General features: G+C 43.6%; 1 protein-coding gene across 1 annotated transcript in view; it reads left to right on the top strand.

Annotated features, from left to right (window-relative positions):
- GPR149 (G protein-coupled receptor 149) overlaps positions 1-26,958 on the top strand; it is an 87,079-nt gene that overhangs the window by 10,189 nt on the left and 49,932 nt on the right. The window contains exon 3 of the mRNA XM_030217102.1: positions 15,451-15,917. Coding sequence (XP_030072962.1) covers positions 15,451-15,917 — 467 coding nt within the window. The remainder of the gene's footprint in view (positions 1-15,450; positions 15,918-26,958) is intronic.

Genomic DNA, 26,958 nt, shown 5'->3' with positions numbered 1-26,958 from the left:
AATGTCCCTCCTGCATACTTTTTAAATAGCAAATCTTCACCTGCAGCGAGCAGCAACTGATACATAGTGCTCACACTAGCCCCACAGCCTTTCCTCTGATGTATTCCCTCCTATGCAGAAACAGGAAGTTGCATCAGACAGAAGGCTGTAGGGCCAACATGAGCAGTGTGTATTCACAGCCAGATTTTTGTGAAAATCTGCTATTTAAAAAGTATGCAGAGGAGGGGGTATGTTTGAGACCCATATGGCATACAGGTGAGAGAGGGAGAGACCAAATCACTTGTGGGACAAGGTGGAGTTCTTCTGCCCACCCATCTTGAGCCCAGGCCCACCCAAAATTCAGTGTCTGGCTACGCCCCTGTTATCAAATGAAATAAACCTGAACATTTAGTGGCAAACAATGGCCGCAGCTTTATTAGAATTCATAATCCAACAATTAACAATTTTATAGTTCTCCTAACACTCCAAAATTAAAATACATTTATTTTGTAACATTTGCAAAACCAAATATATTGTGTAGCTGGATGGTAACATACTAGCCAATGACCCCCACCCCCCCCCCCTAAAAAGGGGCTCTGCAGTGCTTCAGGGCCCAAATTTTCATCACTAAAGCACTTGAGCTTGTTCAAAATCCATCTTATGGCAGATCAATTTAACCCATTGTTAATTTATCACCCAATTTTCTGCCTAGCTGCGACCGCCCCAACCTCGGTCTACAATACTACCAGGGGTGTGCTGGTAAATTTTTAACAACAGGCTCTTTCTCCGGACGTAGCCAGCTCTGCAGTTGGAAGGGCCAGGGGTGGCCGGGGGGGGGGGGGGGGGGGGGGGAGGGGGAGCAGCACTTGCCTCTCTCTCTTTCCTCCCTTCGTGCGGGCACACTAGGCATACCTTTGCTGGCAGTCAATAAATGGATTGTCACCACTCCCAAGGTCTTGCTCTGAGCAGCATACTGAAACTTCTCACACATGCTGGAGAAGTCCCAGCCTGCTGCTCAGAGCTGGAAACAAGGAGCGGGGAGCAGCAGCAGTCTATTTACTTGGGTGGCAGGGCTCAGCATCCCCACCAGCAAAGTAAAAGAGAATTCAGCAGGGGGCCCAAGCCCACATTTTGGGAGCCAGTTGTTAAAGTAGCCATGGAGGGCCCTACTTTAACAACCGGCTCCCAAAATTCTTAAAAATTTAACAACCGGCTCTTGCGAGCCTGTGAGAGCCTGCTCCAGCACACCACTGAATACTACCCACTAAATCCTGGACAAACCCAACTTAACTCTTCACCCCTCGCAAAGAGAATGGATGGGTGGGACAAATTTAGAGCTAAACAAACTCCTCACTACCTTTCCGTCTCCCTCCTACCCCCCCCCCACCCAAGGAAGCCAACCAGAACACCTCACCTTTATCCTTTCCACTACCCAATCCAATTTCTCCACCTCAGATTGCTCTTTGTCTCAAACATTCCCAGCTCTCTTTGCCTCACCTCACCCTACCACCATTATCTATAGATTATTTAACCCTTTATGTGTCTACAGCTTCTGCCCTGTTAATAGCTCAAAGGTTAATCTTTGAGCTTCCGTTGTGGCGTGTCACCAGAAGACTTGCAAGTAGCAATGTAGGTATTTTTTAAGAATTTGTTTTCGGAATATTACATCCAAACATTGACTTAACATTCACAGATCATTTTTTGTCAATAGAGATGAATGAGTAGAATGAAATGGCTTCTGTAACAATGCACTGTTCCCTGCAGCTACTGAGGCGTACAGGAAAGGTGTATAAACAATATTCTACATAATTTATTACACTGAATTTAAACAAAAGGCAGAGGTTAAGAGAATAGCAACTTTTCTCACCCACATTTATACTTCAGGATAAATCCTCATTCATGCAGCCTTTTACTCTGTATCTTGCAAAATCCCTTAGCCAAACGATCCTGCATTTGAAGGTATTCAACTGATGCTGGATTTTTTTTCTTTTGTTATAAAATAGGACATTATTGAAGTACGTTTTAGATTACTGTTTAAAGATGGCTAGAACATCACATTCACCCCCAGTTCACTTCTCTTTGAGGAAACGCAAAGTTATTACTTCTATATCATGATGCATAAAATAACAAATATAGCATACATATAGTGTATATGTGACCCATTGCTTGAAAAGATAACAAAAGAGCGGTTCTGAAGAATAAGTTCCTTTTTCAAACAACACAGTTCTTTATTATGGTTTCACACAGCAAAACACAGCTTTCGCTTAGGTAGCCAGATTAAATCTGCAGTACTCCTGTGAGAGGCTTCCATACTCCACACCATACAGTCTCTTTCTTTATCCTTCAGTTTCTCCTGCTAAACCCCTAAGCTCTTTTATTAGTCCTTTGTAAGGTTGGCTTTGGGGACCCCAGTGGGGCAGGCCTGGCCTTTTCCCATCTTTTGCCACTAGGGATGGTGTGGCCTCCTCCCCTGCAGTGTTACTTGACACCGTTGTCTTCCTGTGCCGCCTTTGGGCTTATATAAACCATTATGTCTTATGTGTTGGAACAAAATGGTAACAAAATGAAACAATCAAAACTTATCTCCCCGTCAAGGTCCTCTTCTGCAGCTTTAGGGCTGTTCTCTTCAACCCCCTGCTTACAGGCTTCATCTAGAAACATCTATGTCCTCGGGTCTTTTCACAATGTTTGTGTTTTGAGGCCCTGTCTCCATGGGCTGTTCCTCTGCTTCTGCTTTTCCTTTTAGCTGCCTGGGCTTTCAACCCCCCCCCCCCCCCCCCCCCCCCGCACTTGAAGCCACTCCTTCCTTTGATGGACTGCTAGAGGTGTAGGGAATCTGGAAACTCCATCCCTCAAGTGTGTTCCCTGTTTCCTAGGGGCTTATCCTAAGCCTCCTTACAATGTACTAATATTACATTTTCCTATTTATTAAAATAAACCAATTCAAATGTACATGAAATAAGAACATTATTAGGCTAGCCACAATCGTTTTTTATATTTAGCATATTTTCTATCCTTGACTGGGCAAGAAAGCTGGGAGTCATGTAACATGCCTCCCACACTTCTCTTCCAAGGCCATTAGAGCCGTGACGCATTTCATTATTTTTCTCAACTATGTGAAATGGACAAGGCCCATTTTAAATATCTCTGCAGTTCGTGTGGTCATGCATGCAGCTTAAGGCCACGTCCTAACAATTCCTTTTACGCATTGACGGAGTAAGTGACAGCAGCTTAGGTGAGCATTAGGAGGAAAAAGCTACTGCACTTTTATGATGATATGTAGGGACGACAACAAGGGATATAATAATTTATTTATTTATTTATTTATTGGGATTTATTAACTGCCTTTATGAAGAGATTCACCCATGGCGGTGCACAGCAGGTACAGTTTAACATAAAACTTGCAATTATGTTAACAGCATAACAATAGTCAAAATGGCCAAATATAAACATGAATACAATAAATGAGGTAAACTTAAGAACTTAAGAAGTTTACATTTTAGACACAGAAATGGATTATTCTCTACACCCCTATAAGTAAACATTTTGGTTTGATATGACTTAAAAAGAATATTTTAAAGAGGGGTGGGCTACGTATAAACTTTAGTTGATATTTCCTATGTATGTTTGATTTCATAACATGTGAAAAGAAATCCGCCAGAGAACGGAGATCTCAAGAAACCCCACGGAATACAACAATCTAAAATAAAAATGGGAGGACGTCCAGTGGTGTTCCTAGGGGGGGGGCGGTGGTGAACGAAGGAAGGACAGGCGCACGTGGCACCCCCCCAGCGGTGTGCACCCGGGGGGGGGGGGTTCTTTCGTGGGGAGTGTTGCGCTGCATTCGGGAGGGGGCACTGTACCTGGGGGGCAGGGTGGATCGGCGATCCGCCCCGGGCGTCAGCCCCTCTAGGAACGTCACTGAGGATGTCCAAGGATGCCAAAGACTGAGAAGATGTATAATAACAGAGAAGCAGTGCCGTAGCGAGGGCTAATGGCACCCGGGGCTGGTCGCCGCTGCGCACCCCCCCCAGGTGCAGCACGGTGTGAACCCCCCCTCTGTGGCGCACCCCCCCCCCCCGGACCGCATTCTTACCAGTGGGAGGGCCGATCCGCCCCGAGTGCACGTCACTCGGAGCTGCGTCGGCCCCGCTGGTTCCCTGCTCTCTCTGCCCTGGAACAGGAAGTAACCTGTTCCGGGGCAGAGGGAGCAGGGAACCAACAGGGCCGGCACCCCCCAAGTGCGTGCACCCGGGGCGGACCGCCCCTCCCGCCTCCCCCTTCCTACGCCACTGTAGAGAAGTTTACTGAAGTTGTGGAATATGGCGTGCACGTTTTGCTATTTCAAGCATTTTGCAGTGACATTTGCTATTTCAAGCATTTTGCAGCAATTGTGCGGTCTGAGACAAATGTGCACGACATATTCCACAACGGTCTTTTTAAAGACTGTCCTTTCCAGAAGATTTTATGTCGTCATTGCCCAGAAGGCTTTTTGTGAAATAAGATTCCTGATGCAGGCCTAAGGCCGAAACACAACGTTGTGTCGAGTCTCCATACTTCAATAAACTTCTCTATTATTATACATCTTCTCAGTCTTTGGCATCCTTGGTCGTCCTCCCACTTTTATTTTAGATGATTTCATAACATTTCATGTAAAATTTCAATTATGTTTCTTGTAGTCCTGGACACTTGGGGGGAGGGGGGAATTCTCAGAAGGCTGCCTAAAGCTAGGTGCCAGGATGAAGTACCCTAAGTGCAAATTCTATATCGGCACTTATGTGTATAATACTAGGGTACGGAAACAAACAGGCAAGCGATCCACAATATCCAGAATGGAGCAAAAAGAGCAGGGAAGACCTGCAGGCGATATTTTGGGAAACCACCTTCAGGTTGCTGTCGAGGCCCCTGAAGCAGCCCTGGTTAGGGCGAAACAAGATCTTGTCAGGCTTTTTATTTATGATTTCGTATGTGTGGTGAATAAATTGGACTATTTGTTCCAGGAGCGTAGCCAGACTTCGGCGGGAGGGGGGGTCTATAGCCCAAGTGAGGGGGCACATTTTAGCCCCCCCTCCTCCATTGCCGACCACCACCACCGCCAACCCGTCATCGCCTACCTTTGCTGGCGGAGGACCCCAACCCCCGCCAGCCAAGGTCCTCTTCTTCTGGCACATTGCTGATCTGCAAGGGCAGGCTTCTACATGGAATGTTACTAGTGGAGGAGTAGCAGCCTAGTGGTTAGTACAGTGAACTTTGATCCTGGGGAACTAAGTTCAATTCCCACTGCAGCCCCTTGTGACCATGGGCAAGTCACTTACCCTCTATTGCCCCTGGTACAAAATAAGTATCTAAATATATGTAAACTGCTTTGAATGTAATTGCAAAAACCTCAGAAAGGCGGTATATCAAGTCCCATTTCCCTTTCCCTATTTGAGATTCTAGATGGAATGTTGCTACTATTGAGATTCTGTTGCTACTATTTCAGATTCTACATGGAATGTTTATGTTGCTATTCCACTAGCTGCATTCCATGTAGAAGCCTGCCCTTGCAGATCAGCAACGCGGTTGCGCAGGCTTCTGTTTCTGTGAGTCTGACGGACGTCAGACTCACAGAAACAGAAGCCTGCGCGGCCGCATTGCTGATCTGCAAGGGCAGGCTTCTACATGGAGTGTTGCTAGTGGAGGAGTAGCCTAGTGGTTAGTGCAGCGGACCTTGATCCTGGGAGAACTGAGTTCAATTCCCACTGCAGCTCCTTGTGTCTCTGGGCAAGTCACTTAACCCTCCACTGCCCCAGGTACAAAATGTGATCCACTTTGATTGTAACCACAGAAAGGTGGTATATCAAGTCTCTTTCCCCCCCCCCCCCCTTACCTGATTAGTGGTTATAACAGGATGTATAGTTCTGGAACATCTGGATGGGAGGGTGTCCCAGTTCCTATTGGAGGAGCAAAATACTTATGCTATACTAGAGGGTAGCTCTGGCACATATATCCAGTACAACAGTGAATAAAAGATCAGCCCGCACATTCCTTAACCTACACTTCCCCAGCTGTAAAGGACTGAAATACAGACTAACACATGTGTCCAGCTTTTCATACACTGGCACACAGTTGTGGAATGCATTACCACGTCACTTAAAAACAATTTACAAACTAACTAACTTTCGCAAATCTCTGAACACACATCTCTTCAACAAGGCATACCATAACAACCATTAATTGTAACTGCAACACATCATCACTTAACCTTCTACTCTGATTGGTTTCTTTCTATTTTAATTTTATCATTTCATCCTATTCTCTACGTAACTCCAGCTTAACGTTTACTCTGGAATGGCGAATACCATAACAGAACATTGTAAGCCACATTGAGCCTGCAAATAGGTGGGAAAATGTGGGATACAAATGCAACAAATAAATATTTGCCAGCTGTCTAATGTCTACATCTTTAAATTGATCTATCTGCAAGCATGAATGTACATTTTATTATTGTTGTAGTGCAATGCTCCGGTGGCAGCATGGCTGCTGTGTCTATGCAATTTATATGAATCTGAGTACTCTTATGTTAACACTGATTTCGGTGCCTATTTACTATGCTGCATTAGCTGTTTAATGTGCATTTAGAGTGCACTAACAGAATAGCATATGAATCGGGGCAGGTTAATTGGCCATTAAATAGCTAACACCTTTTTTGAGATGGGGAATGGATGGAAAATGGGTGGGGATTGTGCTTTACAGTTAATGTGAAGGTCACTACTGTAATAAAGCAGATAATAATCTTGCTATACACTGCCTTGAGTGAATTCCTTCAAAAAAAGCAATACATAAAGCCTAATAAATAAATGCGAAGAGATTAACTGAAGAGAAGTAGCGAAATGCATTTGTGAATGAACTTTATAGAATGAAATGGTTTCTGTAACAATGCAACAGTCTCACATTCGGTCATTTTTGCTGTGTTAGGTGCATGTTAGCACCTAACTCAACTTAGTAAAAGAGCCCCTTAAATTTTGTTTTATTTTTAAAAGAAAAGCACTAACAACCAGCCATGGGGCACCCTCCCCCACCAAAACACTGCCATTAAAAAGTAAATTAACAGCCTCCTCAGTGAGCCTGTTACCCATTACTCCCAGCTTAGTGGCAGTCATTGGAGACCCCAAAGGGCAGGATTGAACCCTAGTCACTCCTGCCCCATCAGTGTTTTGCTTTTAAAAAGGTGCCATCAATACCATTACAATTGCAGGAAAACTGAGGGAACTGGAGGAAGATCTGGGTGTTTATTTGGTTGGGGATTTTTGTTTTGTATGCATTATTTTTAGGAAGGGAACAACAGCTAGTTCTTAAAAAAAATTAAAACCAAATAAAATTGTATGCATTTTTTTTTTTGTTTTCAACAAGCAAAAATAAAATGAAAAAGGAAATGTACCTGAATTTTCCTGTTTCATTTCAAATGAAAGCACATCCTTAGATACTGATTTTTATATATTTGGTTGGTGATAGAGCTGTGATTGCACGTAATAGTGCTATAAAGTGCTCTAAGTAGTCAATATGAATGACTCTTGCTTACTGATGTAGCTTTGTTGTATGTATATCTTCTTACTAGAGACCCAAAGTATCATAAATATGTGTGGTATGTTTGAAAAAAATGAGGTAAATATGTATGAAAGGGTACATAAGTATTTATTTATTTATTACATTTGTACCCCGCGCTTTCCCGCTCATCGCAGGCTCAATGCGACTTACATAGTAACAAGAGAATACAATATGTAGTATCAAAATCAACAAAGGAGGTATATGGTAGGACAAATGAACAAGGGGTAAATGGGATAAAAGAGGTATGAGAGAAGGGATAGGTAAGGAAGTGGAGCTATAAAGAAGAGGCAGGGGAAGAGCATGGAGGATAAGAAGGTTGGGAAAGACCAAAGGTCCATCGAGCCCAGCATCCTGTTTCCAAGAGTGGCCAATCCAGGTCACAAATACCCGGCAAGATCCCAAAAATGTACAAAACATTTTATACTGCTTATCCCAGAAATAGTGGATTTTCCCCCAAGTCCATTTAATAACGGCCTATGGACTTTTCCTGTAGGAAGCCGGCCAAACCTTTTTTAAACTCCGCTATGCTAACCGCCTTTACCACATTCTCTGGCAACGAATTTCAGAGTTTAATTACACATGCATGCATGTGTGTGGAGTACAAGTATGAGGCATGACAGAATAAGCATGAGACAGACTAAAGTTTTGATGAAAAATTAAATGCTTGGATTAAAATAAGAGAAGTTATGATTGTTGTTTTGCTTAATGCAGGTAGTTAGTTATGCTAATAGGTTTGTGAAAGCAGGTGTTATAATCTTTATGAAAAAGTGTCCTTTAAAAGCAGCTTTCACATACTCTGGTCTTGGTTACATCAGCCCCAAATTCTAGAACTCCCTTCCCCTGATTCACAGTCTAGAACCTCTTTATCCTCAGTTCCAAGTTTCCCAACCTAGGCTAGAACCTTCTTATCCTCAGTTCAAAAAAGTGATTAAGACCTGGCTGTTCCAACAAACCTATGGCTCTAACTCTAACTGTTCAGTTTCTTCCACAACCCAATCTCTCACTCCTTCAATCCTCTTCCTTGGTCCTTTCATGCACTTGACCTGCCTTTCTTTTTGCTTTTTTCTGTCTTTATAGTTTATGTAAACCACTTAGCAGCATTGGCATTCTTTGCAATTAGCTTTATATCAAGTCTTGTAAAAAAAAAAAAAAAAACTTTAAATCACTTTTAAAACTAACGTGACTATTGATTTGTAAAACAAATGGTGGTATGTTATGCAGATGAAACAAAAGTGGAGTCGGCAAACAAAAATGGGAACCAGATGATTCTTTATTGCCAGCATCAAGTGTGTACCCGACACAGCTGTGTTTTGGCATAAACACATGCCTGCTTCGGTGTTCAATAATTGAAACTGTAAGCAAGGCGTTCTGTTCGAGCAGCAGATTAAACTAGGGTTACCATATGGCTCCAGAAAAAGGAGGACGGATTGAGCCAGCCGGGTTTTACTTCCATTGCTTTCAATGGAAGTAATTGAGCCAGCCGGCTGGCTCAATCTGTCCTCCTTTTTCTGGAGCCATATGTTAACCCTAGATTAAACGCCTTCACTTGTTAGTGATACCTTAGGAGAGTAATAAGTATCCAGAACCATGTTTATGCTGAAACAGAGCTGTGTTGGGTGCACACTTGATACTGGCAATAAAGAATCTTCTGGTTCCCATTTTTGTTAGCCGACTCCACTTTTTGTTTCATCTGTGCTTTGTTCCATTCGTGGAGGATTTTTTCCCCCCCTTCCTTTCTTCTGTGGTATGTTATGCAGAGGCAGCCTGCCTTACCAATTGCTGGGTCTTGTGCAGACCAGTTTGGGGGTCCCTGGCGGTCCAATATGTCCCCTGTCTTTGAACATCACCCCACTTTAAAACTTAAATTTCTCAGTAGAGGGCTCAGGGCAGCTGCAGTGATTCATATAGGCCATCTGCCCTGGACCCCAGAGCCTGATCTTGATTGCGTTTTTTGCCTTTGCAGAAGCAGGAAGTTATTTCAGAAGAGGGCAGGACACAGCAGAAAGCAGGCTCTGAGGTCCGTAGCAGATGGCCTATGCAAATCCTTGCTACTGCCCTGAGCCATGGACAGAGAAATGATGCTTTAAGGTAGAGGAAGGTTTAGAGACAGGGGGACATGCCGAGGAAGGGCCCCTAGGCGTGTGGGGCCCTCTCTGCCACTGTCACCTTTACTTAAGGCTGGGCCTAATGTTATGCCAAGAGTAAAATTTGACAGCACCTTCCTACTAGCTTTGTTTGTTTCTCAAAGCGTTAAAAGAATTTGAAAAGTATATTATTCCCATGGGGCCTAATGGGAGCTGCAGGGGCTGTGCCAGGATTTCATTCCAGCCTTATGCCAGCCTTTAGTAAGAGTAAACATATATCTGAGTTGGAGAGCTGCTCCAGGGACTAAAATGTGTTTATGTATCTGGTGCATGGATATTCATAGCTGGCTTGTGTGCAGAATGGATAGTCTTAATGGAGTGTTTATGCTGGCCCACTCCAAATATCTTTTATGTGCTGTGATGAATATTTTATCTTATTTATTTACCTCACACTTGATTACTCACCTTTTGTAGTAGAACTCCAAAGTGGTGTACATCAATAAAAATGACTATATTACTGTTTATCAGCTCTTACAACAGTTGCTGTTTGAATATTTTACACAAGTTGCCTGCCAAACCCCAAAATGAATTTCTGTGAATCAAGTGCAAAAGCCACAACGTAAACCTTATCACCTAGCCACGTATTTAGCTTTTTTTCTCTATGTTACATGGGCCAGATGTACTCCAGTACAGTCTTTTCCCCTAGAAAGAATCCTTAGCACATCTGACCAAATATGCCAAGAGTGACTGGACGCAAGACGCCCTTCTAGTAAGCTGCACTATGAAATGAGCTTAGGAAAGGAATGGAAAACAAAAATGAGGATGTTCTAATGCCTTTGTATCGCTCCATGGTGCGACCGCACCTTGAATATTGTGTTCGATTCTGGTTGCCGCGTCTCAAAAAAGATATAATGGAATTAGAAAAGGTGCAGAGAAGGGCGACGAAAATGATAAAGGGGACGGGACGACTTCCCTATGAGGAAAGGCTAAAGCGGCTAGGGCTCTTCAGCTTGGAGAAAAGACGGCTGAGGGGAGATATGATAGAGGTCTATAAAATAATGAGTGGAGCTGAACGGGTAGATGTGAAGCGCTTTCCAAAAATACCAGGACTAGGGGGCATGCGATGAAGCTACAATGTAGTAAATTTAAAACGAATCGGAGAAAATATTTCTTCACTCAATGTGTAATTAAACTCTGGAATTTGTTGCCAGAGAATGTGGTAAAGGCGGTTAGCTTAGCGGAGTTTAAAAAAGGTTTGGTCGGCTTCCTAAAAGAAAAGTCCATAGACCGTTATTAAATGGACTTGGGGAAAATCCACTATTTCTGGGATAAGCAATATAAAATGTTTTGTACATTTTTGGGATCTTGCCGGGTATTTGTGACCTGGATTGGCCACTGTTGGAAACCGGATGCTGGGCTTGATGGACCTTTGGTCGTTCCCAGTATGGCAATACTTATGTACTTATGTACACCCTTACTAGCCTGGCCATTATTAAAGGGCTTTTTCTGATTGGTTTTATTAATGGACGTGCACTGCTGTTAGCATTATTTATTTATTTATTTATTTATTTATTAGGATTTATTTACTGATTCTTTTGAAGGAATTTACTCAAGGAGGTGTACAGTAAGAATAAATCAACCATGTGCAATAGACAAAGCAGTAAAAATATTCAAATAACAGTACAAAATATGGCATAGTATACTACTTACAGTGTCAACACAATACGTAACAGAACATTTTAATTGACAAAGTAAGGTATAAGCAAAGATGGAACATATAGATAGGTAAGAGAGAATAAGGTGACTAATTTAAAGAAAGGTGCACATGAGGCCATTGAGATGGTTAAATATTATCTCAGAGGTTTTTTTTGCATGTGGTTATTTTTATTTTTCAACATTGGAAACTCTCATTTGTAAATTGGGATGCCACTCATAAATCTCCTGCTCTTCCTCTTCCCATTATTCTCTATGATCACTCTTTAAAAAAACAACCTCCCTTTCTCCCTTACCCCAGTGTCTCTTGGCCCTTGCAGGGCACAGCCATTTTACCACAGGAGCATTTACAGTCTCCTATGTAGGTGGGATTAAAGTCTACTGCATTATGGACATGCTAGCCAGTTAGTGTGGTGGTGATAATGTGCACGTGCTGGCTGATTAGCTCATCCATGCCCATTCTACATCCCTGACAGGCCCCCTAGAAAAAAAATACAAAAAATGATGGCCCCTGCTATTTTTAGTGAGATGTCCTCTCATGATATTCTTATGCTCTAGAGCAGTGCCCAAACAGCTTTCAGAGACTGAGTGCCCAAACAGCAACCCAAAATCTTAATTATTTATCGCAAAGTGCCAACAGGGCAATTTAACAGGTGGTGCATTCCCCCCTCCCCCTTGACCCCCCTTCGTCCCCCCTCCACCTGCCTCCCAGTTCCAGGCCCCCTCCCTCCAAATTTTAAAAGTCTTCTATCTTACCTCGTTGGGGTTAGGGTGGCAGCAGCGGTAAAAAGCATGCAGGCTCAGCTCGGTGCTTAGTTCAGTTTTCCCTTCTCTCTCTCTCTCTCAGCTGTGCTCCCGCCCTCATTTTCTGTTTCCGCAAGGGCGGGACCAGAGCTGAGAGAGAAGGGAAAACTGAACTAAGCACCGAGCCAAGCCTGCATGCTGCCGCCCTAACCCCGACGAGGTAAAATAGATGACTTTTAAAATTCACAGGGAGGGGGCCTGGAACTCGAAGGGAGGAGGGAACAAACTTCCGGTGGATGAGGCGATGGCGCGCGTGCCAACAGAGAGGGCTCTGTGTGCCCTCTCTGGCACACGTGCCATAGGTTCGCCATCACTGCTCTAGAGTTTCCACCCTCCCCATGTTAGGGGCTATGTGTCATTCAAAAGGTCTAGGATGCTAATCTCTTGTGACCTCTCTTCTGTGTCATCAGGTAAGCTTGTACATGTCCCCGATGCTCTCTACAAAATTAAGGCTTCATTGTATTCTTTGGGTCTTTTTGTGTTAGTTGTATGAATAGTTGTTTGCTTTCTTACAGTGGCGTTCCTTTCTTTTATTGCCATACTAGTAAAAAAGGCCCGTTTCTGACGCAAATGAAACGGGCGCTAGAAAGGTTTTCCTCAGAGTGTGTACGTTTGAGAGAGAGTGAGTGTGTGTGTGACAGACAGAGAGTGAGACTGGGTGCGAGTGTGTCTGTGTGAGAATGAGTGTGTGTTTGCCAGGGGCCCTCCCTCCTCCCCCTCCCCTCTCCCCTCCCTCCGAGTTTCAGGGTCATCCCCTCCTTATGATGCCAAAAACCAGAACAGGGTTGAATGGGCTGGAGGCGGTGTCCCGGTGGTGCTTTGGCAGTGGGAGGGAGGAGGTTTAGTCAATTCTTTGTTTGTTAGTGGGTTGGCCAAGCATGGGGTTATCGGCGGGTAATAGTAGGCTAGCATGAGGGCAGGCTCCGCTGGGTACGGGCGGTTCCTGATGGTGAGGCGGTGCGTGTTATTTTGTGGAGGCCGGGCCAGTTATAAGGAGACGCTTGTTGCGTGTATTTCCGCGGGGTCGCCCTCTGCCGCCATCCCCACACATTTGTGAAATCTCAGCTGCCGTTCCTGAAGGGCTGTGTTTGAAGAAGTGGAATTGTGTGTACAGATAGGCCCCCTCCCTACGAAGTTTTTAAGTCATCTTCACTCCTTCACTTACCTGTTCGGGTCGGGAGGGCGGCTAATTGGGGAGGCATGGGAGGGCGGCTGTTGAGCATGTGGGGGGGGGGGGGTAGCGTTGTAGGCGAGCTGGGAGGGTGTGTTGTGTGTCTGTCAGTGTTCCGCCCTCGACGTCATGACGTTGTGATGCGAGGGCGGGGCAGAGAGATATGGTGAGTCGGATGGCTTCACCATTACGAACCCTTCACTGAAGCCACAGAGTCAGCTTCAGAACGTTGAGGGTGCATTTTATTATAGTAGATTTTATTGTAAACCTGCCTTTTTAAAATGAATCATAAACCATAAACTTAGTGTACTGTGTAGAATATCATATTACACTGTCAGCATGTGCCTGTACTGGGCATGGGGAGTGTGCCCAGAAAAAAAATGTTTGTTTTGGAATCATTGTCAAACATTTTTTTTCTTGATTTTCAAATAGTGATTGGTTCACACATTTGTTGTTTGAGTTACACAGTTGTTTGATAGCAAAACGTTTAGCATGCATTAGAGCTTTTTAACATATGTTAATCAACATAAGATATGGTAATTCAAGGGTTAACGAGCATTAAATCGGTTTAGCATGTGCTAATTTTAAGGTATGCTAACAAACCAAATGCACACCAAAAATGCACATTCCTAGTGCATAGGGTTGTAAGTAACTATAAATTGCTGTTCATTCATCACTTTGGCTACAGCTGTGTGCTTAGTGCTCACCTTTTGTGAATGGCAAATTGATGGTAATGACTTGCATATCCAAAGCAGAACGCTGCCTGCAGGCTACAGGACACAGATATTTTTGTAAAAGAAAACTTCAGAATCCACTTCATCAGAATTTAGGTGTCATAGAGGCCAGTGTACTATTTTTCATGCAAAAATGTCTTGAAATTTGCAAAAATGCTGAAATTCTGGGGTTCACACATTTTTGGAGCACAAAGCTCCTTTTTGTGAAAATTTGCAACTTCACATTAGTAAAATTTCATATCATTTGCTACATGCAAAATGTATTTAAATTCAAAATTAATGAACTGCCGCTATGCAATATCATGCAAAGCAGTTCATGAATTTTGCAAAAACTGACACATGAAAGTTTTTTCATAGGTCATTTATTTTTGAAAAAAATGCAGTTTACTGCAGTGCACACAGGGATTTAATTCTGATTTCTCAATTGCGTTCCCTGTGAAAAGCAAGAGTACAAGTCCTTGTACACAGTAAACCCAAGTCTGGATAAACTCTGAGATCCAGTTGGCAAGCTTACTCAGTATGGTCCTGGCTCATGGAATGTTGGAATAGTTTTGAAGGAATACTGCTTCTGCATTAATAGCTAAAGAAAATTAAAACATTGTGGTCCAGATTCTGTATATGGTGCTATTAATTGCATGCACAAAGTTGAGCATGTGCCCAATTTGCATTCACAATTGGTTAATGCCAATTAGTGCTAATTGGTGTTAACTGGTAAAAATTTGGTTTTACGCACTCGTCTTGCTATACGCTGTCCTATAAAGAAGATACATGTATAAATCCTTTAGTGTGCAACTGAAAAGGGGGTATAGCCATGGGAGGGGCATGCGTAGATTGGGGGTGTTCACTAGAGATGCACACAGTATTATGGAATTCAGGGGATCTGCACTTACATTACATGACAGGATGTTCACCAGTTTTCAATTGGTATAAATCCTTACACCAAAATTTGGACACAGATTTTTTTTTTGTTACATTTGTACCCCGCACTTTCCCACTCATGGCAGGCTCAATGCGGCTTACATGGGGCAATGGAGGGTTAAGTGACTTGCCCAGAGTCACAAGGAGCTGCCTGTGCCTGAAGTGGGTATTGAACTCAGTTCCACAGTTCCCCAGGACCAAAGTCCACCACCCTAACCACTAGGCCACTCTTCCACTCCACTTGACACTAAATGCTATTCTAAAATGGTGTCCAGCTCGGATTACTGTTTATAAAATAGTGTTTTGTGCATTTTTTTCAGCACCCAAATTTGAGTGCCATACATGGAATCTGGGCCTTTGTGTTATGTTATTGTGTGAAAATAAAACTGGATAGCTTAGTCATTTTCCAGCTTAAAACACAGGTTGTATTCAAAATTTTTTGCTTTATCTTTGTATTTAGCAAAAAGAAGAGGCTTTGAATTCAATTTATCATTCCAGAAAGGTTATGGAATTTACAAGATATCCCAAGAAAATCACAGTGTAGGTGAGAACTCCATATCGTATCATAACCTGAACTATGACTCTGAGAGAGCAAAGAGGTCTCAAAGAGAAATCAACAGAATTATCAGTTCTTCTGCAGCTGGGTGTAGTACCAAACCTTTGCAGGAGAGCTTGGTGTTTAAAGATATAAGAAAGAGCAGAAAGACTACCAGCACGGAGACCAGACAGGATATAGCCAAAGATGACGTCATGGGTTGTGCTCTTCTTGACAACACAGAGGCATTCAAGAGGGAAGATGTTTTAGACTTTGAAAAGTCTGCATTCTTTGAAGGGCCAGAACGAAGGTTGTCTCATGAGGAGAGTCGCAAACCAGATCTCTCAGACTGGGAATGGTGTCGAAGCAAATCTGAGCGGAATCCTCGCCAGGTAGGATGTGATTTGCATGACAGAAATGCCGTTTAGTGATTTAATGAAGACAAAATGCAAATTGTATACTGTGAATTAAATGTTTTCTCTCATTTCAGTGATAAACTATTTTGCTTCTACATGAAGTCGCATAGATTCTAAAAGCAATGGTAACAAGAGATTGGGTTACCATTACATAGAGGCGCATAATCGAATGGCACCAGCCAAATTGATGGGCGGCCATCTTCGGGGCCGGCTCTGCGAAGGGGCGGAGCCAAGCGTATTTTCGAAATACGCTTAGCGCCGGCCAAATCGCTCGATGAGTTGGCCGACTCCGATTTTCAGCCATAATGGAAACTGAAGCCGGCCATCTCAAATCTGGCGAAATGTAAGGCATTTGGGCGTGGGAGGAGCCAGCATTTCTAATGCACTGGTCTCCCTGACATGCCAGGACACCAACCGGGCACCCTAGGGGGCACTTTAAAAAATGAATAAAAAAACCAAAATTAGCTTCCAGGTGCATAGCACCCTTCCCTTGTTTGCTGAGCCCCGCAAATCCCCCCCCCCCAAAAAAAAACCCACTGCCCACAACTCTACACTATTACCATAGCCCTAAGGGCTGAAGGGGGGCACCTACATGTGGGTACAGTGGGTTTTGGGGTTTTTTGGAGGGCTCCCATTTACCAGCAAAAGTGTAACAGGTAGGGGGGGATGGGCCTGGGTCCACCTGCCTCAAGTGCACTGCACCCACTACAAACTGCTCCAGGGACCTACATATTGCTGTCAGGGAGCTGGGTATGACATTTGAGGCTGGCATACAGGCTGGCAAAACATGTCTGATTTTTTTTTGTGTGGGAGGGGGTTGGTGACCACTGGGGGAGTAAGGGGAGGTGATCCCCGCTTCCCTCCGGTGGTCATCTGGTCAGTTGGGGCACTTTTTTGGGACTTGGACCTAAAAAAAAAAAGGGCCCAAATAAAACGGACCAAATTCTCCAGACGGCCGGCTTTCTTTTTTCCATTATCAGGCGAAGCCGGCCATCTTATGTGCACGCCCCCGTCCCGCCTTCACTACCCTACCGACACACCCCCTTGAAATTTCGCCGGCTTTGAAGCCAGCCAAAATCGGCTTTCGATTATACCGATTTGGCCGGTTTCAGGAGATCGCCGGCGATTTCCCGATTTGTGTCGGAAGATCGCCAGCGATCTCTTTCGAAAATAAGCCTGATAGTCTTGTGTGAAGTGTTTGATGAGGCAGGAAGCAAGTCTAAAAGTATTCCAACAAAAACCTTAGAAGACCATGTTCTTTGAAATAAAGTTTGGGATTTTTATGTCTGCTAACAGTCAATTTTGAAGGAAAACATTGAATTTCATGTAGAATTGTAAGTTACTATCAAGGTCCTATTTACAGCTTCTTCTTTATTTTAATATTTTTCTTGTTTTATTGGCCCCCATCTTTTCACCACTCCTCCCATGGCAAGCCAGGTTGTTTTAGGACTCCTCATTGGCCTGATATCTGAAGAGTATCTATTCAAAGGTAGACTCAGTGCTGCTCACTTCTTTGAACTGCACCATCTCTGTGGCATGCCAAGACCCAACTGTCTGCAACAAACAAGGGATCTGATCTTGGGTCTGCAAGGCAAAGGACCAAGGCCACTTTGGCAGCTGCCCCTGGCCCTGCCTAATGGGGGGGGGGGGGGGGTCTAAAAGTAAGAACAACCTTGATGTTGCTATGAGGTGAGCAAGTAGTAAGTTCTTCTCTCCAAAAAAGGAAAAAAAAACAGCTTGAAAGCCCATCAGATTGGGCCCGAGAGAACTCAAACCATGGATCGACCCAATCTGATCCCACCCGGTGTAGTATATGTTTGTGATTTGCTAAAATCACCTTAGTTTCACAGAAAATTAAGAGGCCCTTTTTACTAAGGTGCGCTGAAAAATGGACTGCGGTAGTGTAGATGCATGGTTTGGGCGAATGCAGATCCATTTTTCATCGTGCCTGTAAAAAAGGCCTTTTTAAAATTTTTGCCAAAAATGGACGAGGTGCAAAATAAAAATTGGCGCATGTCTATTTTGGGTCTGAGACCTTACCATCAGCCACAGTAAGGTCTCACGCGGTAACTTTGCGGTAATCACCTATGCACATAGAATGACGATTGCCTCCCGGTTTCTGCCTCACGCCAGAAAATAAAAATTATTTTTCTGTCGCGCCTAGTGGACGCGCATCAAAAATGAAATTACTGCAAAGGCCATGCGGTACCTCAAAATTGATGTGCATTAGGCACATGTAGGCGCCTACATGGCTTAGTAAAGGGGCCCCTGAGGCATTGTACAATACATAATAGCCATGGATAATAATAATAAAATAGGACAGAAACGCAGACTACTGTAACGGAATCTATGCGGGATGCAAAGAACAAATCATAAAGAAACTTCAAACCACCCAAAACACAGCAGCACGGCTTATATATGGAAAAACACGTTCTGACAGCGCCAAACCACTCCGAGAAAAACTGCACTGGCTTCCAATTAAGGAACGTATCACATTCAAAATCTGCATGACAGTTCACAAAATCATCTACGGCGAGGCACCGAGATACATGACAGACCTCATCGACCTACCACCCAGAAACACCATAGAATCAGCAAGATGATACCTAAACCTCCATTACCCAAGCCGCAAAGGACTCAAATACAAATCCACCTATGCTTCCAACTTTTCCTACCTGAGCGCACAATTGTGGAACGCACTACCAAAAGTAGTAAAAACCACACTCGACCACATGAATTTCCAGAAAGTACTAAAAACAGAACTGTTCAGAAGAGCATACCCCACCGACCCAACATAAAAAGCCTGGACATCTGCGACACAATCTAACCAAAGAACGTAACGGACATATCCTAACTCTTCTTTCCCTCTCTAAGTTTTCTCCAATTGTCTTTACCATACGTGTATCTCACTCTACCATAATATAACCTTGATATTAATCGCAACTTGTATTTGTTCATACCAAAATCGGCTAACGTTGATTACGGTACCATGTAAGCCACATTGAGCCTGCAGAAAGGTGGGAAAATGTGGGATACAAATGCAACAAATAATAAACAAAAACACACCCATTCAACCATGCCATTCACAGTTGTAGAGAAGGAGGCTTTGTTGCCCTCCCCAAAGCGGCAGCAGGAGGCACACTTAATTTGATGTCATCTCTTGCCACCTTGGAGCCACTCTCGTGGAGCCACCTTGGAGCTACACATGGAGATGTTTCTAACATAACCTTCAATGGTATAAAGTTGTTTTTTTTTTCTGTGTGAAGCATACCATACACGTGGAAATAATCTCTTATGAAATTGTATAGGGATACCTAAAATCTAGGTGCATCAAAAGATAATGCCTACTTTTTTTGTGATCTATATATAGGCATTTCCAGGGGCGGAGTTACAATGTACGCATGTACAAAGATAGAATACACGTATGCATTTAGCCAGGTATAAATTTGAACAAGTGCATTTGTGAGCAACTGGGGGTCATTTTCCAAAGCCTATTTTATAAAGCCAGCTTGGGAGTATATACGTTAAGTATGTGTGAAGATTTTAAAATTAGTTCCCTGTTTCTACTTTTCTTCTCCCTCCCTCTCACCCATTCTTTCCTAAGGGTAAAAGGGGGGGTCAATTTACTAACCATGATTTAGGGCAGTAAACACCTCATTTTCCCCATGTAAAACAGTTATAAGCCAGGTTCTCCGCCTCTTACTTCTGGGAATGAGCTGTGGCAAACTGTGCTCCCGGGAGCCCAGTGATTCTCTAGGGAGAACCAGGAGTGCAACAGGTTACCGGAAGAAAGAAGGTTTAGCTTACTTTGCAGTAGAAATGACTCAGGGGTCTTCAGTAATAGCACATTATTATACTAACAAGGGAAACAGGGTCAGAAAACAATAAAAGGTTATGCAAGAAGTCCTGAGGGAGAATCTATACAGGAAACTATGGAATTGAAGATAAAAAGATATATCTATATCTATAGATATAGATATATATATAACCCTTACAGTAACACCTCTGCTGGCAGCAGGACCAGATTTATGTATAAGTGAGACAGGCTTCAGCTTAGAGCTTGTCATTACAAGGGGCCTCATTATTATTTATTACTTTTAATAAGTGTTAAGAAAAATGTTATATATAATACAGCATTTATGAATGCTCTTTCACAAGCATGGAAAACTGTTAAACCTAAAATTCACTTTTTACTTAATCAAGGGGAGCCTATTAAATGTAAATGTTACAGCTTAGAGGGCATAATCCCCAAGATTCTATATATCGCACCGATATTTCCATGTGGAAATTGAAGCATATATTCAATAACAACGTACATAAGCTAATCATGGTTGATAATTGGATGCTAACAACCGGGGATCTTCAGATTTAAACTTTCCCGCCATTCGGAACAATTATTTCTGAAGATCCCCGTTTTGAAAGAAAAAATGAAAAAATTGTGCTGATTTGAGGCACTGGGACACTATCAATCAAATATTTAAACTGGAAGTGTTTGGGAAGATTGTGATACACATTTGAATTAAGTCCCCACACTTGGAAAATATAGGTCTACTTAAATTGATAGAACAACCAGTTATCGGCACTAATTGGCATTAATTAGAATTTACAAACAGAACTGTCTAAGTGTATTCTGTAATGTGGTGTGCATAAATTCTAAGTTGCATAGTTGAAAAGTGGGCATGGGTAAGGATTGGGCATTTCTAAAATCTATGTGCAGGACTTATGCCAAGTTTTACTTGACATAACTGCCCACAAGTAAATTTAGTCATGTGGAGCAGCGCTCGGCGTATTCTATATAACATGCAGAAATTTAGGCTTATTTTATACAGTGCGCCTACATTAAGGCGCACTTTATAGAATACGCTTATGCGAATTTCATTTTGGTGCCAATTTTTTGGGCATAATATATAAAATCTAGTCCGGTAGGCATATATCCAGCCATAGCTGGTAGCTACACAGTTGGGGGGGGGGGGGGGGGGGGGAGGAGTTAAGCCCTTTGCTGTCTGGTTGAGAATGACTTTATGCCAGTGGTTCCCAAACCTGGTCCTGGAGGTACCCCAGCCAGTCACGTTTTCAGGATATCCACAATGAATATTCATGAGAAATATTTGCATGCACTGCCTCTACTGCATGCAGATCTATCTCATGAATATTCATTATGGATATCCTGAAAATCTGACTGACTGGGGTGCCTGCAGGACCAGGTTTGAGAACCACTGCTTTATGCTATTACCTTTCCAATCTGAACAACATGGACTGGATCCCCAGCCATTGCGGATTGGGGGGGGGGAGCTGAGATTCAGGCAGGTGCTGCGCTGCTGCCTGGGTGGGGGTGGGGGGTTGTTGGTCCAGCCCTTCCTCCCCCTCCACTGTGGACATATTCCGCCAGGGATCATCATCCTCCTTCTCCTCAAAATCCCCCTGCTGGGTGTGGCCCTGTTGTAGGGTGAGGGTCTGGAGCCAAGGTCCAGGACCACCTAATCCCAAGCCCTCTCAGCTGCAGTCTGGTCAGGGGCTGGCTGCTGTGAAGCTCACTGGTCTGGGACTGGGTGCTGTGGAGCTGGCTGGTCCAAGGCAGGCTGTGCGTCAACTGAAGGGTGACTTGTGTGTTTAAAAGGTTTTCAATTGAGATCAACACATCCTCCATGGCTTGTATAGTGGAGAGCTGGCTATTGGAAGGCAGGGACAGCAGGGGGCATCTTTGATCTGTGGCGCCAATGAGATTACATAGCAGGAAACCCCGGAGCCAAGGATATGATAGATTATAGTTCCCTGAGGGTTGTCTCCCTATGCTGGAGGGCCATGGGTGACCAGGCACTGGCTGACAGGTAGTATGCCACTGCACGGTTGCATGGCTGCATTCACTGTTATAGCTCTTGTCAGGGATGTAGGTGTGTGTATGTCCCAATGCCTATGCCTACAGCTGGCTGGGAGATAACAGGGAACCCTGTTTGATCCTCCCATCCTTACAGCCACCTCTGCTAGGACCCCCTTGAAAAAATCATTTTACATACTGCAAAGTGGAAAACCTAGGTTTACGGGCATTTGTCTGTGATGTAATCAGGCTAGCTGGCTTGGAGCCCTCACAGATGCCAATGGCTACATATCACCTCATGACTCGTGGGCATGTTCTTGGGGTGAGCAGGGGAGGGGAGGTGAAAAGTCCATAGTCTGTTATTGAGATGGACATAGGGAAGCTACTGCTTGCCCTGGGATTGGTAGCATGGGTTTCTGCCAGGTACTTGTGACCTGGATTGGCCACTGTTGGAAGCAGGATACTGGGCTAGATGGACCAGCACGATTTGAAACATTTTGGACGTCATACAGAAAATGCCCAACGCTATTTTTTATGTTCTTATAATTTGATTTCATATTAAAAAAAAATTTAAGTTCAGTCATAGGTGTATCAGAGCCTACTCTAGCGAGGCATGTACTCGTGCCCTGTATAAGTAGTGTACCTGAGAGGGCTAGGCCTCAGGATTTACAGAGTGGAGCCAGGAACAGGGGTCAGGTATGTAAGAAGGCCCATGCCCAGAAGGAGGAGCCAGCAGACATCAGAACCAGGGACAAAAAGCAAAGAGAAGCAAGGTCAGGCAAATAGCCATAATAATCACAGGACAAGCCCATTGGAAACTGTTGAACCAGCAAAGATGTCTCTCCCTGGCTCTGGTCTTAATTGGTCTCTAATCGGGGGGGGGGGGGGGGGGGAAACACCCTATGCTATTCCAGTAGGAACTTCTGTGTGTGTGAATGGGAGGGTGGGGGGGGAAATCTCCTTCTGCTGCCCAGAAGATACTGTTTCACCAATACGTGTCTCCAGCCTCTAGATGCAAGAGCTATAGGCTCAGCTCTCTAGTGAATCTAATAGGGTTTCCGGGTCCCCCAGACTCTACTCCTCAGTTAAGCTCTTATGGCGAGGAATCTCCTGCAGTTACTTTTCAGTGAGATTTTTTTTTTCCTAGATTTTAGATCTGATTGTATGAGGAATATATTTTATGTGAATATATTTAGACCTGTTTTATTATTTTGATTTAAATTTGATTGTATTTGTAGAGTTATGTTGATAAGCTCCTCAAAGCAGACAGTTAACTGAAGCAGTATAAAATGCCATATATTGTGGTTGACTGCATTTTGGCAATGAAAGAAATGAGCAGGAACTGCCTGAAAATTAGCTCCAAGGAACAATAGAAATCAAACAAAATAAAACATGGAAAAGAAAATAAGATAATAACTTTTTTATTGGACATAACTTAATACATTTCTTGATTAGCTTTCGAAGGTTGCCCTTCTTCCTCAGATCGGAAATAAGCAAATGTGCTAGCTGACAGTGTATATAAGTGAAAACATTCAAGCATTACTATGACAGTCTGACAGGGTGGGAGGAGGGGGTGGGTCGGAGGTATGCATGGGGACATCAAAGCATATCATTGATATTCTAACATGATGGGTGTGGATAGGTGAGGGGTGGGGTGATCAACAGAGACATACAGCTTTATGGTTTATAATGGGCTAGGAACCCCAGATCCTTAAGTCCTTTCTGTTGGGGTTCCTAGCCCATTATAAACCATAAAGCTGTATGTCTCTGTTGATCACCCCACCCCTCACCTATCCACACCCATCCTGTTAGAATATCAATGATATGCTTTGATGTCCCCATGCATACCTCCGACCCACCCCCTCCTCCCACCCTGTCAGACTGTCATAGTAATGCTTGAATGTTTTCACTTATATACACTGTCAGCTAGCACATTTGCTTATTTCCGATCTGAGGAAGAAGGGCAACCTTCGAAAGCTAATCAAGAAATGTATTAAGTTATGTCCAATAAAAAAGTTATTATCTTATTTTCTTTTCCATGTTTTATTTTGTTTGATTTCTATTGATAACCTTAAGAGTGGACTAACACGGCTACCACACTCCTCTACTCCAAGGAATAGAATGAGACAATTGCCTTAAAACTGTGTCTGTGTTTGTCTGTAAAGATGCAGACTTCTGAAATCTGAAAAAACAAATGTATTTTCCTCCTCCTCTACTGGAATCCCTGAATACACCATAGAAATGATTTAGTCCAAGATGAGAGAAATCAATTTTAAGTGTCTAAAGGCACAAATTAGTGCACTGGTAGGTTATGAACTGTTTCTTGCATTTTTATAGGTTGAAAGCAAAATTCTGTAGCAGATCAGTGCTGTTCATTTTATTTGAAGGGTAAAAAAAAATCTCTTTCTGAATGGATAGGGAGTCTGGGTTCCTGGTATCTCACACAATGAATATGCCTGATTAATATTGGGTCATTTTGCTAAGATCAATTAGATTTTGGTTCATCTGATTTGGTAAATACTACCTCTAAAGATTTACACACAGAGTTGCTGCAGAACATTCTGACTTTTTAAAATCATGACTGACGTCTCAGCATTTCATGTGCAAATAGAAATGCCAACGGCAGTGTTTAAAGTTATACCTGGGCTGGTGGTTGGGAGGTGGATGGGAGGCGGGGATAGTGCTGGGTAGACTTATACGGTCTGTGCCAGAGCCGGTGGTGGGAGGCGGGACTGGTGGTTGGGAGGCGGGGATAGTGCTGGGCAGACTTATACAGTCTGTGCCAGAGCAAGTGGTGGGAGGCGGAACTGGTGGTTGGGAGGCGGGGATAGTGCTGGGCAGACTTATACAATCTGTGCCAGAGCTGGTGGTGGGAGGCGGGACTGGTGGTTGGGAGGCGGGGATAGTGCTGGGCAGACTTATACGGTCTGTGCCAGGGCTGGTGGTTGGGAGGCGGGGATAGTACTGGGCAGACTTATACGGTCTGTGCCAGAGCTGGTGGTGGGAGGCGGGACTGGTGGTTGGGAGGCAGGGATAGTGCTGGGCAGATTTATATGGTCTGTCCCAGGGCTGGTGGTTGGGAGGCGGGGATAGTGCTGGGCAGACTTATACGGTCTGTGCCAGAGCCGGTGGTGGGAGGCGGGGCTGGTGGTTGGGAGGCGGGGATAGTGCTGGGCAGACTTATACGGTCTGTGCCAGAGCCGGTGGTGGGAGGCGGGACTGGTGGTTGGGAGGCAGGGATAGTGCTGGGCAGACTTGTACGGTCTGTGCCCTGAAAAAGACAGGTACAAATCAAGGTAAGGTATACACAAAAAATGGCACATGTGAGTTTATTTTGTTTGGCAGACTGGATGGACCGTGCAGGTCTTTTTCTGCTGTCATCTACTATGTTACTATGTATATCCAGATATGGTGCTCACTGCCATAAATTTCCAAATAATCATGATATTCAGCACCAAGATGTAGATACAAATCCAGATAACTTAGGACAGTGTCTTTCCAGAACATTCACTGGGTTGGTCATGGCACACCACTCTTCTGCTTGGAACATTGACTACCAGTTATTTCTCGAGTCAAATACAAAATCCTCCCAACAATTTTCAAATGTCGCTTCCCTGCAGCTCCCTTCTGTTTCAACAACCTTCTTATCCCCTACACTCCCTTGCGCTGCCCTCCGCTCAGCAGACAACAACCTCCTTTCACTTCCATCCCTATCAGTTTAGATACCTCAACCCCAAGCTTTGGAATGATCTCTCCCCACCCTGCATCCCCTGCACTTCAGGAACCAGCCCTCTAACTCTGTGTTTAAGAAACTGCTCAAAACCCAACTGTTCACTGAGACCTTTGGTCCTACCAGTAGCTAAACGTTTCCTCTCTTTGCTTTTACCCTTCCGTCCCCTTCTGTCTCTTTCCCCCTTGCCCCATTCTTTTTATTTGTAAACCACTTAGAAGCCTTGGCAAGGCTTACTGCGGAACATCAAATAGAATAAATAATAATTTATCCAGATAGTTATTCAGATGCAGGCACTGAATACCACTGGTTTCAAGATAAATCTTGGCTCCGCCACAGTGATATCCAGCTAGCACCAGGGTAGTCTATAGGGGTTTTAGGTGGCACCATCAAGACAATAGGCTGAAAATCCATGAATGGCCCCAGTCAGTGCTACATATCAGTTAAATGGCTTTAATATCAGCCTGTAGTAAATGATAGCAGATAACGACTGAAATGGCTCATATAATCTGCCCAATAAAGTGGTTAGGGCTGTAATTATTGCCCTGTGCAGTTTACGATCTTCACCCATGAACATTTTACAGCAAACAGTACTTGTATGTCCCACTTGCAGATGAAGCAACAATCATTCTACATTTAGCAGTAGAGCCTCACTTTTCTAAATGTCTTTACTGTTAAAAGCAAAATGGCATGTGAGTTCCAGCATAGCTGGGCATATGTGACCCAAATGTTTTCCTAGAAAAGTCTATCAGTGACTGGATTTAAGACATCTGGAAATGTAGTTTACTCTTCTCATAGCTGCCAATTGACTCAATTCTAGTACTCCTGGTTTTCAACTTATAACCCCAATAAAGTGTGATATTTGCAGTCCTTGATTGTGCTCATTGAACTCAATACTTCTGGTCCTATAATGTATCAGGGTGGGCTTGTTAGAAACCCAAACCTGGTCTAGTGTGCCCTTACTGGAGCTTCTGAAGTTGGGAACTAGTCACTTCTACTGCAAAATCAAGTGTTACTCTACAGATATAAATTAAGTGATGATGATGTGGAGGAACTGAAAGAAATCTCAGTAAACCTGGAAGATATACTGTGCCAAACTGGCAAATTAAAGAGTAGTAAATCACCTGTATCAGATGGCATACATACAAGGGTACTGAAAGAACCCAAAAATGAAATTGCTGATCTGCTGTTAGTAATCTGTAACCTGTCATTAAAATCATCCATAGCACATGAAGATTGGAGGGTGGCCAACGTAATCCTGATTTTTAAAAAGGGTTCTGGGGTGATCCGGGAAATTACAGACCACCATATTTAAAAAAAAGATAGAATGGAAATAGAAAAGGTTCAAAGAAATAAAAATGATAAAGGGAATGAACTGCTCCCATATGAAGAAAGGCAAAAGAGGTTAGGGCTCTTCAGCTTGAAAAAGAGATGGCTGAGGGGCGATATTATTGCAAAATCCTGAGTGGTGT

Source organism: Microcaecilia unicolor, chromosome 10 (assembly GCF_901765095.1).
Source record: "Microcaecilia unicolor chromosome 10, aMicUni1.1, whole genome shotgun sequence".
Classification (NCBI taxonomy): Eukaryota; Metazoa; Chordata; class Amphibia; order Gymnophiona; family Siphonopidae; genus Microcaecilia; species Microcaecilia unicolor.
The sequence above is the reverse complement of the archived record's forward strand: the minus strand, read 5'-3'. Positions and strand labels throughout refer to the sequence as shown.